Here is a 15,900-nt window from a genome sequence, read left to right on the forward strand (position 1 = left end):
GGAAAGTCAATGTTTTCTGTTTTCTTTCTTTTTTTTTTTTAATTGTATTCATTTATTTATTTGAGAGAGAGAATCCCAAGCAGACTCCATGCTGAGCATGGAGCCCAACGCATGGCCCCATACAGGGCCTGATCCCAAGACTCTGAGATCATGACCTGAGCGGAAATCAAGAGATGAATGTATAACCAACTGAGCCACCCAGACACACCCTTCATTTTTTAGAATTTTATTTATGTATTTATTTATCAGAGAGAGGGATCAATGTTTTCTTTTAGAAATAATTTCAGAAGCCAAAACTCTCCAAAACAAGTTGATTAACAAGGAAAGGAAATTTATACTAACAATAGCTAACAGTATATATCCGGCATAATGCCGTGACATATGGTAGTAAATCATATGACTGAATCTCATAACAATCGGAATCTCATAACAATACTGCATTCCATTTTACAGATGAAGGAACTGAGGCAAGGACATTAACAGAGGTGAGCAATTCAAGCAGTTCAACTCTATCTCCCCTTATTTTTTTTTTAAATAAAAAGTGTCCCTCCCCTTACTTTTTAAAAAAATAACTACTTATGTTTATATAATTTGAAAGAGAAATTTTGCAAAATATTAAAATGAACTCACATATATAGAACCTGTACCTCTAATCATTAGATTATATTTGTTCAATAAATAGGCACTTAAACGTAGTTATCTTAATTAAGAAAAATTAATATACCCAAAATAAAAATCCAAAACAAAGATCAATCTTGGCTGAAACTCCCAAAGCTGAAGGCAGAAACGTAGTATGTCCAATTATTTTCTGCATAATTCTTACTCAATTCTGTATTTATCCTTCCGAGGTTTTTACTTACAGCAACAAATAGATTCACAACACCTCAAAATTCAGAGAAATCTTCAAGACCCTTGGTGCAAACCTCGCTGCCTTTCGTATTTGGCAAATGAGCGACCTGGCCTGAAGGAGGGTCCAGGTACTCTGCCTCCCAACCAGGCAGGGGGTTGCTGAGAGCCCAGTGGCTTTAAAACTCAGACCAAAGCCCAGTGTCACTGGATGGCTCAGTTAGTTAACTATCAGACTCTTGATTGCAGCTCTGGTCATGACCTCAGGGTTGTAACATTGAGGCTTCGGGCTCTGCCCTCAGCCGGGAATCTGCTTGAGATTCTTTCCCTCCCTCTAACCTTCCCTCCAGTGTGCGCTGGCTCTCTCTCTCTCTCTCTCTCTCTCAAATAAATCTTAAAAAAAAAAAAAAAAAAAAAAAAAAGGTTTTCCAACCCGGGCCCGGCAGAATGGCTCCCGCGAAGAAGGGCGGCGAGAAGAAGAAGGGCCGTTCTGCCATCAACCAGGTAGTGACCAGAGAATACACCATCAACATTCACAAGCGCATCCATGGAGTGGGTTTCAAGAAGCGTGCCCCTGGGGCACTCAAAGAGATCCGGAAATTTGCCATGAAGGAGATGGGAACTCCAGATGTGCGCATTGACACAAGGCTCAACAAAGCTGTCTGGGCCAGCGGAATAAGGAACGTTCCATACCGCATCCGAGTGCGGTTGTCCAGAAAACGTGAGGATGAAGATTCCGCAAACAAGCTCTACACACTGGTCACCTACGTACCTGTCATCACTTTCAAAAATCTACAGACAGTTAATGTGGATGAAAACTAATTGCTGATTGTCAAATAAAGGTATAAAACTGCTTTAAAAAAAAAAAAAGAAGACCATGTGACCTTGGACAAGGGCCTAACCTCACAAAACCCTGGTTTCCTTATCTGTAAATGGAGCAAAGAATACTGACCTCACAAGGTTATTGAGAGAATTCAGATAAGATATGCAAAGAGCTTGGCATCAAGCAGGGATCCAATAAATGTCCCTTTGCTCTGCCTTTTCAAATAGCTTCCACACTTCAGATTATTTCGCTAGAATAGAGTCCCAGGAGTGGAATTACTGGATCAACTGGAATAAACATTTTTATGGCCCTTGATCTATATTGCCAGCTCATTTTCTCAAAGGCGCTGCCACCGACCACATGCGAGGTTTCCAATTTCACCACCACGGCACCAGCACAAAAACATTATAATCTTTCTGCTGTTGGTTATTAGCAAAAGAAAAGTATTTTATCACCGCTTTAAGTTGGAGCTCTTTGATTAACCATGCACGTGAATATTTTCCCACATATATGTATTCTGACTTATCTGTTCATGACCTTTGACTGTGGGGGTACTGGCATTTTTTTCTTATCAACATGTGTGAAGTCTTGTGAATTATTCACTTCTTAAATATTGATGGCAAATGTTTGCTCCTAGTCTCTCTTCCCCCACCCGTTCTTTTTTGCCTTTTTATTTGGAAGCTGTTTCATTGATTTGTAGCGATTTTATAGTTATAGTTCCTGTTGTTGTGCCAGTTTGGGAGGATTTTAAAGAACAGGTGTCTTCACCTGTATTTTGATGTTTTTCTTTCTGATTTATTTTATAACTTTTAAGCTGTCTCTCTAAAGGATAGAGTATTTTTTTTTTAAGATTTTATTTATTTATTTGACAGAGAGAGATCACAAGTAGGCAGAGAGACAGGCAGAGTGAGAGAGAGGGAAGCAGGCTCCCTGCTGAACAGAGAGCCCGATGTGGGGCTCGATCCCAGGACCCTGAGATCATGACCTGAGCCGAAGGCAGTGGCTTAATCCACTGAGCCACCCAGGTGCCCCAGGATAGAGTATTTTTGAGGAACCAAATGTTACAGGCTGAATTGTGTCTGCCCAAAAGCTATGCTGTGGTCCTAACCCCCAGGGCCTGCTAACGTGTCCTTATTTGGAAATAGAGACTTCGCACGTGTGACCAGGCGGAAATGAAATCATACCAAAGTAGGGTTGGCACCAGCCAAATAGGACAGGTGTCCTTATTAGAAGAGGAGAAAACGGACACTCAGGAAGAAGACCACATACGTGGTGACAGAGGCAGAGGTTGGAGTGAGGCGGCTGCAAAACCAGGGAACACTGCCAGACCCCAGCAGGAGCTAAGAGAAAGGCAAAGATTGCATCCAGAGTCCCAGAGGGAACACAGGCCCGCTGACACCTTGAGTTCATACTTCTGGTCTCCGGATCCATGAGAGAATAACTGTCTGATTGCTTAAGTCATCCAGTTTGTGAAACTTTGGCAACCCTAGAAACTAATAAAGACACCAAGGTAAGGCCAAATTTTCCTATCAAAATTGGAACCAAGGAGAACTGGACAGAAATGATCTCATGCGGAACATGGACGTGCCAGGCATGGAGAAGGCTGGGACCAAGAGTGCTGCTTTCCGAGCCCCTAGGAAAATACCAAAATGCCAAAATGAAACTCAAATGACTGGAAGATTTAAATATCAAAATGAAACCATAGACATTCCAGAGGAAAATGTGTGAACGTTAAAAAAATTTTTGTTTTTGTAGTATAGGGGAGGCATTTCTAAGCATGATACAGATGCCAGAAGCTGTAAAAGGAGAAGGTTAATAAATTCAACCACAATAAAGTCAACTTTCTGCATGGTAATAAATACCTTAAACAAGATCAAAGGTCAAGTGGCACACTGGGGAAAAAAATACTTGCAATTCAATTCACAATGAATTTGTTTCTCTAGAGAACTATAAAGAGAGTTCCCAAATCAATAAGACCAAGTACCCAACAGAAAAATAAACAGAAAATTCACAAAAAATAATCACAAATAAATCAAACATAGAAAGATAGCCACTATCATAACATGAGAAACTACAATGAGAGACCATTTCTCACCTATCAGATTCAGCAAAGTAAAAAATCATTTGTTAACTACTTCCCAAATATCCAGTCTATTTTTGACTGGAAAGGCAGAAGATTAAGACCACAATCACTGGGTGACCCCCTATTTTTTTTTTAATTTTATTTTTTTTAATTTTTAAAAAAAATTTTATTATGTATTTGACAGAGAGAGAGAGAGCACAAACAGGGGGAGCAGGAGAGGGAGAAGCAGGCTTTCCGGCGAGCAAGGAGCCTGATGCTGGACTTGATCCCAGGACCCGGGGACCAGAACATGAGCCAAAAGTAGACACTTAACCTACTGAGCCACCCAGGCATCCTGAGATTTTATTTATTTACTTGAGAGTGAGGGAGTGTGTGCACAGCCTGAGTAAGGGAGAGGGGCAGATGGAGAGCATGGAATCCCCAAGTGGACTCCCCACCGAGCCTGCCACAGGGTTCCATCCCAGGACTCCAAGACCACTACCGGAGTTAAAACCAAGAGCTGGGGGCGCCTGGGTGGCTCAGCGGTTTAAAGCCTCTGCCTTCAGCTCAGGTCATGATCTCAGGGTCCTGGGATTGAGCCCCGCATCGGGCTTTCTGCTCGGCGGAGAGCCTGCTTCCTCCTCTCTCCCTCTCTGCCTGCCTCTCTGCCTACTCGTAATCTCTGTCAAATAAATAAATAAATCTTTAAAAAAAAATAGATAAAAATAAAAATAAAACCAAGAGCTAGGCACTCAACTCACAGAGAGCCACCCAGCAGCCCCTACTGGGTGACCTCTTAAGATTCTTTGCAATGCTGGGACTCTGTGACCCATAATTGCTGCTGTCATTATTTTTACCTATTAGCATCACCTGAGTGTCAAGACATCAACTGTATTAGAAGAAACAATTCTAGCATAATGGTTAGATGTAGCGCAAAGGTTGACTGCCCAGGTTTGATTCTTGGTTATGCCATTTGCGAGCTCTGTGGCCGTGGGTAAATCATTGGACTGTTGAGCCTGTTTCCTCACCTGTAAAATGGAGATGATATAGTGCCTATTTCCTAGGATTATTAAGAATTAATGAGTTGGGGCACCTGGGCAGTGCAGTCATTAAGCACCTGACTCTTGATTTTGGCTCAAGTCATGATATCAGAGTCATAAGATCGAGCCCTGGAAGGGGCTCCGCACGGAGCCTGCTTAAGACTCTCTCCCCCTCCCCCCAAATAAACAAGTCTTAAAAAAAAATAAAAATAATGAGTTGATGCTAACTAACTTCAATTTAAATTTAGAAAATTAAAAAAAATTAAAGATTAATTTGTTGATATATGCAAAGCATTTAGAACAGTGCCTGGTACATTATAAGTACCACATCAGTGCTAGCAATTAGTATTACCAAAAAGAAACCCTAAAGTCTGGAAATATAGAGAATTTTGTTATGTATTACCCATAAACCATTTACTCTGAAAATTTCTCTGTGTTTCCAGATCTGATGGTCACTCTATGCATACTAGGTGCTTTAAAATACATTATCTTCTTTAATCCACCCCACAGTCTTGTAAGGTTTGCTTTATTACCTCCATTTCACTAATGAGAAAACAAGGGATCAGAGAGGTGAAATTGCCTTCCCAAAGTCACACAGCTAGCAAGTGCCAGGACCAAGATTTGAACTGAAACCTGTTCAGGTTCTTTCCACTCCACCTCAGGCCATCCCCTCCAAAGTGTCTTTCTCAGCCCCCAAAGGCACCCTTTGGTCCACAAAGGATGGAAAACTTTCAGTCCAATTCCAGCTAGCCGGCCCCAACAGGAACGCCTGCCTGGCCGTGCAGATTTATAGGGAAGGTGGAGAGCATTCCCATATCCCAGCCCCACCCTGACCCAGGATTCTTGAAGTGGAGACAGAGGCTGACTGGAGGCTGACTGGAGGCTCCGCCTCCCGACGTGGGGAGGCCTCTGGGGCCCCCAGGGGAGACGCTGGGGCTAGCTGTTACATTCAGGCATAAACAATGGCTCGCAATGCAATTCGCTCCAACTCTGCCCCTCGGGGACAGGCCCCAGAGTTTCTTAGGTGCCTCCATCCAGGCTTGTTCTACCGGACAATCAACGCGTGGTGAGTGTGAGGTGACCTGTTTCTAAATAGATCTCACTTGGGCCGTGACTTTGAAAACGAGCCAAAGGCCCCAACCTAAAATAGACAGCCTACTGCCCTGTTATTTTCAAGGCTTAAAAAAAAAAAAAAAAAAAAAAAAAAATCCCTCCAAAGCAAAGCAAGTATTTTTATCACAGGCCTTGCTTGGAATAGCAACACCTATTTACTTGGAGGGAGGAGGCTGGAAGTTTCTGCGTGGGGGTGATTATTCCAGGCCGGGCAGAGCGAGCACAGCTTTGGCCTTTACTCCAGAAGCATCCCCAGCCCTTACTCCCACCCCCAGTACATAATCCCCATTTTAGTGGCCCCTCCTACCCCCGCGGGTGCACCTCGCTTTCTAAACTGCTCCTGGACCTCCAGATCCTGACCACAGGCTTTCATGCTGGGTGCCTCACCTCGGCCTAGGCCAGGTGCAGCCATCCTTCACTTTTTGCTTCTTTCTGTGGCCAGAATCTGAATCTTCCTTGGACTGCAGGCTCCCTGAACTAAGGAGCGCACATCGGCCTTGAACAATCATAATGGAAGCTAAATTTTATTGAGCACTCACTGAATTCCAGGAACTGTGCTAAGTACTTCTCCTGTATTATTATTAAGTTTTAAGGTCTGTTCTAGGGGGTTGGACTGTCATCAGCTCCATTTTACAGAAGGAAAACTGAAACTCAGATGAACTGTCCAGGGGTCACACATACAGAGGATGAGCTGGGCCAACAGAACCGAGGCTGAATGGGTGCCAGGCGTGAATTCTGGATTTCTCTTGTCACTGTAGGTTTTTGTTTTGTAGGGTTATAATCCAATTTTGTATAACACATATTTGTGTACATCTTTTTTTTTTTAAAGATTTTTATTTATTTATTTGACAGAGAGAGATCACAAGTAGGCAGAGAGGCAGGCAGAGAGAGTGAGAGGGAAGCAGGCTCCCTGCCGAGCAGAGAGCCCGATGCGGGACTCGATCCCAGGACCCTGAGATCATGACCTGAGCCGAAGGCAGCGGCTTAAACCACTGAGCCACACAGGCGCCCTATTTGTGTACATCTTGCTACTTCTGGGGAGGGGTGGGGAGTGAAAGTTTGAGACTTTTTTCCACTTGTTTCTTTCAAGCTTCCTATATTTCTTATGAACATGTATCTTTTTTTAACATGTATCTTTTTTTTTTAAGATTTTATTCATTTTCTACAGAGAGAGAGAGAGAGATCACAAGTAGGCAGAGAGACAGGGGGAAGCAGGCTCCCTGCCGAGCAGAGAGCCCGATGTGGGACTCGATCCCAGGACCCTGAGATCATGACCTGAGCCGAAGGCAGAGGCTTAACCCACTGAGCCACCCAGGTGCCCCAAACATGTATCTTTTTTATTTTTTATTTTTTATTTTTTTAAAAGATTTTATTTATTTATTTGACAGAGAGAGATCACAAGTAGGCAGAGAGGCAGGCAGAGAGAGTGAGAGGGAAGCAGGCTCCCTGCTGAACAGAGAGCCCGATGCGGGACTCGATCCCAGGACCCTGAGATCATGACCTGAGCCGAAGGCAGCGGCTTAAACCACTGAGCCACCCAGGCGCCCCCATGTATCTTTTTTAATAGCAGAAAAGCAAATCCTAATTTGGGAAAAAGAAATAGGAGCAAGCACTCAGTGACTCTGGCACACACACACACACACACACACACACACACACACACCCCGGGAAGCAGGCCGCCTGAATTTAACTCCTAGCAGTGCAACTTCCTAGCTGTGTGATCTTGGGTGGCTCATTTAGCATCTCTGCTCTTCTGTTCCTCACTCATGGAATGGAGGCTAATAATAGCATCTACCTCAGCACGTGGGCATGAGGCTTGCCATGTAAAAAGTGCTCTCGGCAATGTCTGGCTCACAGTAAGGACGGCATGAGAGCCTGGCACCAACTGATACCCCAGACTGCAGAACAAGAACAAGGAGATGCGAAGACAAAGGCCCACAGGGGCCTGGCAGGCCTGGGCAGCCCCAGCTGTCAGTACACGAAAGGAGAAGGCCTGTAGCGAACTGGAAAGCGTAAACTTGCGGCTGGAAGGGGTGACAGTGTTTTTAGATCCAAAGCGTTTTCTGGAGGAGATGCGACTCTAGGATGCTATTAGAAAGTTCCTGAAGGTTTAACGTTTGCTCAAATTGAGTAGAAGACGCAGAGCCCTTTGGCCCCAGGCTGCCAGCCTGCAGCCGGACTCTCCTGTGCCTCTTGCTTCAGTGGTCCTGTTCCCCGAGAGGAACCCTGACGCACAACAGCTGACTGGGGCAAGGCGGGCAGGAGTCACAGGTGCAGTTTTGGAGGGAGGTGGCACTAGAAACCAGATAGGGATGATCCTCTCATTGTAAAGGGCAGGCTGGTGATTTGTCCAAGGTCATGTGGCTGATGGAGGGAGGAGGATTCAAACTCAGGAATTTCTAATTTTGAAGCCATTGCTTCTAGGGTTGTCTACGAGTCTAGTACTTTCCCTCAGTTCCTGCACCCTCAGCAACGCCACCAGCCTAGAGGAGCCGAGCTGGACGCGTTCTGCAGGAGCCCCAAGTCCGGATGAGATCTAGGTCTCTTCTGCTTCACTCTCCCTGGAGCCTCAGGCCAACAGGACTTAAGCAGACAGTCAAATCCCAGCCCATTTCACAGATGAAGGTACTGAGGACTGGAGGGGGATAATCACGTGGCTAGATGCAGACCTGAAACCCGGGCTCCCTACTCTCCATCTAGTCCTCCCACTCCTCGAGCTGCCACCTATCAAGCTGGAGTCAAGACTGAGCCTAGACCTGGGTGCTCAGGCCTGGAGAAGCCTTTGGAGACTGATCATTAAGGAAAAAAATGTCCTCCATGGTCTTTCTCTCTCTCTCTCTCTTTTTTTTTTTTTTTTTTTTGCCTTGAAGGTGGGTGGAAACTGTTGACTTCCAACATCTTGTCTAAAAGAGGTTCCTCTCAGCGTGGCATACAAATGGTTAAATTATAGGTGCTGCTGGCCACACAATCCTGGCACCGGCTTGCAGTCACATGCCTCTACTCAGCGCCTCTGGACAATTCAGCAGTAGTTTTTTACTTTATTTATTTTAATTTTTTTATTTCTTTGAAAGAGAGAGAGGCAGAGCATGAGCAGGGGGAGGGGTGATTCTCTCTCCAGCTCTCTCTGCCCCTCCCCCACTCCCTGTCCTAAAAAAAAAAAAAATAGAAAAAGAAGAAATTCTTTCAAGAAACAAGCTAAAATTGGGTGGAGATGGGAAGAGAACCAGTTTTCAGTCAGCTCTTAATATATGTCAAGCACATGGGAGCCTTAAAACAACCTGCTTTCTGAACCACCATGGAACTTCAGGATGTTCCTGGCGATGTAGATATTCTTATCCCCATTTTATTTTATTTTATTATTATTATTTATTATTATTATTATTATTATTATTATTTTTATTTGACAGATCACAAGCAGGCAGAGAAGCAGGCAGAGAGGGGAAGGGAAGCAGGCTCTCTGCTGAGCAGAGAGCCTGATGCGGGGCTCGATCCCAGGACCCTGAGACCACGACCTGAGCCGAAGGCAGAGGCTTTAACCCACTGAGCCACCCAGGCACCCCTATTATTATTTTCTTAAAGGTTTTATTTATTTGTTTGTCAGAGAGAGAGCGAGCACAAGCAGGGGAGTGGCCGGCAGAGGGAGAAGCAGGCTCCAAGCTGAGCAGGTAGCCTGATGGGGGACTTGATCCCAGAACCCTGGGATTGTGACATGAGCAGAAGGCAGATGCGTAACTGACTGAGCCATCCAGGCATCCCTTATTTTATATTTTGAGAAAGATTTTATTTATTTATTTGACACAGAGAGAGAGAGTACAAGCAGGCAAAGCAGCAGGGAGAGGGAGAGGCAGGTTCCCCGCTGAGCAGGGAGCGGGATCATGACTTGACCCAAAGGCAACTGCTTAACTGACTGAGCCAATCAGGCACCCCTTCATCTCCATTTCATAGCTGATAAGTTGCAAGAAGAAGTAAGAAAATGAAAGAAGAAGGAATTTCTCCAGAGTCATGTGGATTGTAAGGGAGAAGTTACATCCTGCACCCAAAGCTTGTGCTCCAAAAATTGTCCCTGAACCCTAGCTTCTTCAAGTGTGGTCTCTGGACCGGCAGCCTTGGAGTCACCTGGGAGCCTGTAAGAAAAGCACAATCCCAAGCCTACCACAGGCCTGCTAGATCAGAGGCACACTCTCTGATGTTTCTCATATACACTAAAGTTTGGGAAGTACCATCCTAACTAGTCGCCTTCCCTCCTGACCTTTGTCTCCTTCCCACTGCTTGTGGAGGAGCTGCAGAGCTGGTAGCTTCCTTGTGCATTTCAAACTCTGTGCTGAGATGCCGCAGATGAGCTGGGGTGTGGTAAGCCATTTTATGGTCTTTTTTTTTTTTTTTTAAGATTTATTTATTTGACAGAGAGAGAGATCACGAGTAAGCAGAGAGGCAGGCAGAGAGAGAGGAGGAAGCAGGCTCCCCACTGAGCAGAGAGTCCCATGTGGGGCTCGATCCCAGGACCCTGAGATCATGACCTGAGCCAAAGGCAGAGGCTTAACCCACTGAGCCACCCAGGTGCCCCCATTTTATGGTCTTTATTCTGTAAATTCAAAAGGGTTTTGGCTTCAAACCTGAAACTTGAAAGGAAATCCTAAGTATCTACCACATATCAACATCTGTATATCGTCTTCCTGGTGGGTGGCCAAATATCCCAGTTTGCCCAGGACTGAGAGGTTTCTTAGGATGCAGAAACTGTAGTGTTACAACTTGGTTGGTCCCTAGAACCTTCTTTCAGCCTCTCAATCACAGTTAATTCATTACTTAGCACAGTAGTTCTCAGCGCTGGCTACACCTTAGAATCACCTGGGAACTTCAGTGAAAAACAGATGCCTGCTCACTAATCCAGGTGAATTAAATCCGTATTCCTGGGGCTAGGTGCCGGGTACCAGCATGTTTAAAAACAACAAAAATCCCCATGTGATTTTAATGCAGAGCCAGAACTGAGAGCCAGTGCTCCTGCCTGAAGTTATGTTTTGCTCAGAAGAGCACATTTTTCAGACAAAGGAAGAATCGACTGAAGGAAGGCAAAAGGGGATGTAACGGGCTCTTACTGGATCCATGCTTCTCTGGCTGGTCAGCGCTGAAATCCTAGAAGCCGTGCTACATATAAAGTAGGAGTTATTTATGCCCATTATACAGATAAGAACACTGAGGCTCAGAGACGTTAAGTACTTTGCCCAGGTTCACATAACTAGGAAATAGCGAACTGTGGGATTTCAGGTCTATTGTCCTTTGTAAGCCTTGGAGGTTGCTCTACACACCATCTCCGAGATAAATCTAGATTTTTAACTTTGCCACTGATCATGAAAAGACTCGGAATTGCTTCCAGCTGTGAATCATCTTTTGCAGAGTGGATGATGAAGCCCAGATGTACGGGTGGACTGTCTTCATGCTGGAGATTTCTATAGCAGGAATTCTTTCCCTGGATCTATAAGACCCAAGTAGATCCTGTAATTCCTTTCCTAGGTGCATATAACCGAGAATTGAAAACAGATGTCCCCACAGAAACTTGCACACAAATATTCATAGCTGCATTGTTTATAATAGCCATAACGTGGAAACAACTGAAATGTCCATCAACCGATAAATGGATAAACAAAATGTGATATTGGCACATAATAGAATATTATTTGGCAATCAAAAGGAATGAAGTACTGACACATGGACAGACCTTGAAAACATTGTGAGAAGTCAGAGAAGTCAGACACAAAAGGCCTGATTGTATGATTGCCTTTTTTTTTTTTTAAAGATTTTATTTATTTATTTGCCAGAGAGAAAGAGAGAGAGATTGGCACAAGCAGGGGGAGCGAGAAGCAGACTCCCCACTGAGCAGGAAACCCAACGTGGGGCTGGATCCCAGACCCCAGGATCATGACCGAGCTGAAGGCAGATGCTGAACCGACGGAGCTACCCAGGCGCCCCAGGGTATGTGAACAATATCTCAGTCAGCTACCTGGAGTGCTCCTGCATTTCTGGTGGGAGTGTAAAATGGAGCAACCAGATTAGAAAACTGGTACTTTCTATAAGGTTAAACTTATACCTACCCAGTGAAACAACTGTTCTATTCCTGCCTATATTTCACAAACACATGACTGTTTAAGTCCACGCAAAAACACATGCATGGATGTTCCTAGCAGCTTCATTCATAGTAGGCCCAAACTGGAGACAACCGGAATATCCATCCATTGGAGACTAGATAACGAAATTATAGCATGTCCAAATTATGGAATAGCACACAGCAGTGAAGGGGAGCTATTGTTACCTGCCTACCAAGAACCAATCTGATACGCTGATACTATGTTGAGTAAAAGACGCCAGACAAAAGAGCCCAGACTCTGTGATTCCACTTCTATGGGGTTCAAAAGCCTGTAAAACTAATTGATGATAGGCACGAGGGAGCTTGTTAAGGCTCTGGAGTTGTTAGGTATATATCTTGACCTTGGTAGGGTCAAGATAAATGGGTGTGGACATATGTAAAGATCACTGAGCTGTACATGGAAGGTTAGTGAACTTTATGGACTTCACCATGTGTATGTTGTACCTAAAAAAAAATCCAGAAGCTCCTGAGCCAACAGTGACCTAGACCTGGGGTTCCCTGACTGACCCTGGAAATGTAGGCAGTGAACAGAAGAGGGCAAAGACTGTAGAGTTAAAGGGACCTGGATTCCAGTCCAGCTTTGTCCCGAATCTAGTCTTACGATCTTGGACAAGTCACAGAACATTTCTGATTTATAAAATGAGACAGTCATGCCTGCCTAACAGAGATTGCCTTGAGCCATAACGGAAAAAAATACAAGTCAAATCCCTAGCACAGAACTCAGCACCAGACGGAACAATCCTAAAGTGGTCAAGAAATGGTGGCTCAAACAAAACATCTCTCTCAGAAGGGTACATAGTCAGAGCCTTTCTGGGGAAACAGGGACAAATGAGGAATAAGCATACCTAGGAGCAGAGAATTTATGAAACTTGTCCTAGGTCTTCCTCACCTGTTGAAGAGACCACCAAGACAGGCCACACAGAGAAGCCAAGTCGAGAGAAGGAGAGAGACATGAAAAGAGAGACGCAATATCCCCATGACCCAGCTGAGCCCACCCTTCAGGCTGTCCTCAGCCTTCAGCCTGTCCTCACAAGGCACAGCCATGCAGGGGAGCCATCTTGAATGGCCCAGCCCAGCAGAGCTCCCGGATGACTCCTGTCTGAGCCAACACCGTGTGGAGCTGAGCCCAGTCAATCCACAGAATCGTGAAAGATCATAAATGTTTGTTGGTTTAAACTTTAGCCAAAACAGGAATTGCTGTCGAGAAGTGGAGAGTTCCAATAAACACCACCAAAAGCATGGGACATTGGCTGAAGGACAGGGCAGTGGGAAGAGGCTCAAAGGGCCTTGACGAGGTTGTTGTTGGAACCTGGAAGGACTGTGAGGAAATTGTTATAAAAGGCTGAGGAAAGGGAACCCAACTTACGTACTGACAGAACAATTTAGTTAAGCTGTTCCTTGTAATAATGTGGAAAATAGAAGATTTAGTTCATGAACTTGTTGATTTGGCTAAGAAGATTTCAAGGCAGAATGTTGAAAGAGCCAATGGTTCATTTTAGCTGAAGTATGGATAGAGAGAGATGGACCAAAGAAAGAACTCTTTGGTATTCAAGCCAATCTAAAGGAAAAGCTTCTGACCTCAAGTTTGCTGGGTTGGAAAATCATCTCATTCCCACCCTGTGTAGCCCAATAAAGATCCTCGAAGAAAACCAAAACCTAGGGGAGAGGGAGGGAACCTGATGGCAAAAATCAAATCTAAGGGAGCACCTGGGTGGCTCAGTGGTTTAAATGTCCAACTCTGGGTTTCAGCTCAGGTCATGGTCTCAGGGTCATTAGATTGAGCCCCACATTGGGCTCTGCTCAGCGCTGAATTTGCTGGAGATTATCTCGCTCTCCCTCCCCCTCCCCCTTTGCTCCTCCCCCTCTGCTCCCTCCCCCTTGTGTGCTGGCACTCACTGGCATGCTCCCTCTTTCTCTCTCAAATAAATAAATAAATAAACTCTTTAAAAAAATAAAATCTAGGGTGCTGCCAGTAAACTGTGGCCTCACGGTCAAGGTTAGATCAAGCATGCTGGATTTAAGGGTGTATCAGGTAGACTCTCTGAGTTTGACAAAAGGCTTCTGAGAATCTCAAAAGCCATGGTCCCTTAGCAGCTTGCCTATGGCCCAAAGTAGAAGAGGGCCTGTTTTGGGAAGAAATGGAAGTCGCTTTTGTCTAATGGAGTAGATGATTTGATACATAGGAAATCACACATTTTTTTTTATTATACTAACTTGGACTGAGGAGAATAGAGACATAAAACAAAAAGCAGCTTTTGTGACCCCAAAGTCCTAAGAGCAGGAAACAGGTCAACAGGGGGCGTTTCTTTTGGAAAAAGAAAGATGACTCAGAGGGTGGGGCCAAGAGCCCTGAACAAGCATAGATGGGAGGTGGTGTGGCTTGTTCCAGACCACCGCAATAAAATGAGTATCTCAATAACAAGAGAAAGCACATTTTTTGGTTTTCCAGTGCATATAAAAGTTATGTTTATGCTATTCTGGAGTATTAAGTGTGCAATAGCATATATCTAAAAAATGTGCATTAATTGAAGAAGGCTTTATTGCTAAAATATTCTAACCATCATCTGAGCTTTCAGCAAGTTGTAATCTTTATGCTGGTGTAGGGTGTGGTCTCAGTGTTGTGACTGACCACGGCGGTTGGTGATTGCCGGAGGCTGGGATGGCTGTGGTCGTTTCTCAAAATGAGACGATAAAAGTTGCCATATTAGTTAACTCTTCGTTTCACAAACAATTTCTCTGTGGTGTGTGATGCCGTTTGATGGCTTTTTACCCACAGAACTTCTTTCACAATTGGAGTCCCTCCTCTCAAATCCCCCCACCGCTTTATCAGCTGAGTTTATGTCATATTCTGGATCCTTTGTGTCATTCCAACAGTCTTCACCACGTCTCCACCAGGACTAGTTTCCATATCAAGAAACTACATTCTTTGCGCATTCTGTAAGAAACTCCTCATCTGCTCATGTTTGATTAGGAGATCAAAGCAATTCAGTCCCATCTTTGGCTCTTCTGACTCCGGTTCTCTTGGTATTTTCACCCCAGCTGCAATGATTCCCTCCATGGAAGTCTTGAAGCTTCACTTTGTAAAAAATGCAAGATTTGCTAAGTGCAATGAAGTAAGATATGCCTACAGAACCAATCCCAGGGAGCAGGCCTGAGCCTTGGTACACATTTCCTACCCACGGAGCAAGGGGAATTGTACTAGGAGGAATTTCATAATTGCAATGGACCTGTGACTCCTCTGTGCCCCCCCCCCTTTTTCTTAAAGATTTTATTTATCTATTTGAGAGAGAGTGCACCAGCAGGGGGAAAAAACGGAGGGAGAGGGAGAAGCAGAAACAGACTCCCTGCTGAGCAGGGAGCCTGACACAGGACTCCATCCCAAGACCCTGGGATCACAAACAGAGCTAAAGGCAAATGCTCAATTGACTGAGCCACACAGACACCCCTGCGTTTCCCCTTTTTGAATGAGAGTGTATGTTGTGATCCTCAGTTCCTGTCTTACCGTAAGTTGAGTATGTGGGAGCAGATAACCTCTTCCTTTAGTCCACAGGTCTTCAGATCAAGAGAAACCATCACCAATGAAAATGATGAAATTTAGTTGATGAAAAACTGGACTTCAGGCCAGAGGGATAAGCCTTTGGGGGATTACGGGAAGGGGGGCAGATTTTATTTTGCATGCTAGAGGGATTTCAGGGACCAGATAGTAGATTAGGGTAGCTAGTCTCTAAGGATGACCGCTGATGAATCATGCTTCCTGATATCCATGCCTTTGTGTACTCCCTTCCCGTGTTGATCTGGGCTGGTCCTGTGACCTACTTTAACCAACAGAGGCAGCAGAAGTGATACCATGTTGCCTCTGGGCCTATGGATTAAGAGG

The 15,900-nt window shown here is 44.7% G+C and overlaps 1 protein-coding gene across 1 annotated transcript; it reads left to right on the forward strand.

The window, feature by feature from the left end:
* The first annotated feature begins 1,281 nt into the window (after window positions 1-1,281).
* On the forward strand, window positions 1,282-1,716 carry LOC123932998 (60S ribosomal protein L31-like). The gene has a single exon (XM_045991819.1). It carries the CDS (start codon window positions 1,294-1,296, stop codon window positions 1,666-1,668), a length of 375 nt encoding a protein of 124 aa, XP_045847775.1. The 5' UTR covers window positions 1,282-1,293; the 3' UTR covers window positions 1,669-1,716.
* The last annotated feature ends 14,184 nt before the right edge of the window (window positions 1,717-15,900 follow it).

This window comes from Meles meles, chromosome 20 (assembly GCF_922984935.1).
Source record: "Meles meles chromosome 20, mMelMel3.1 paternal haplotype, whole genome shotgun sequence".
Lineage (NCBI taxonomy): Eukaryota > Metazoa > Chordata > Mammalia > Carnivora > Mustelidae > Meles > Meles meles.

Coding starts and splice junctions, on each gene's coding strand:
- LOC123932998 (XM_045991819.1), top strand. CDS start 1,294: ATGGCTCCCGCGAAGAAGGGCGGCGAGAAGAAGAAGGGCCGTTCTGCC.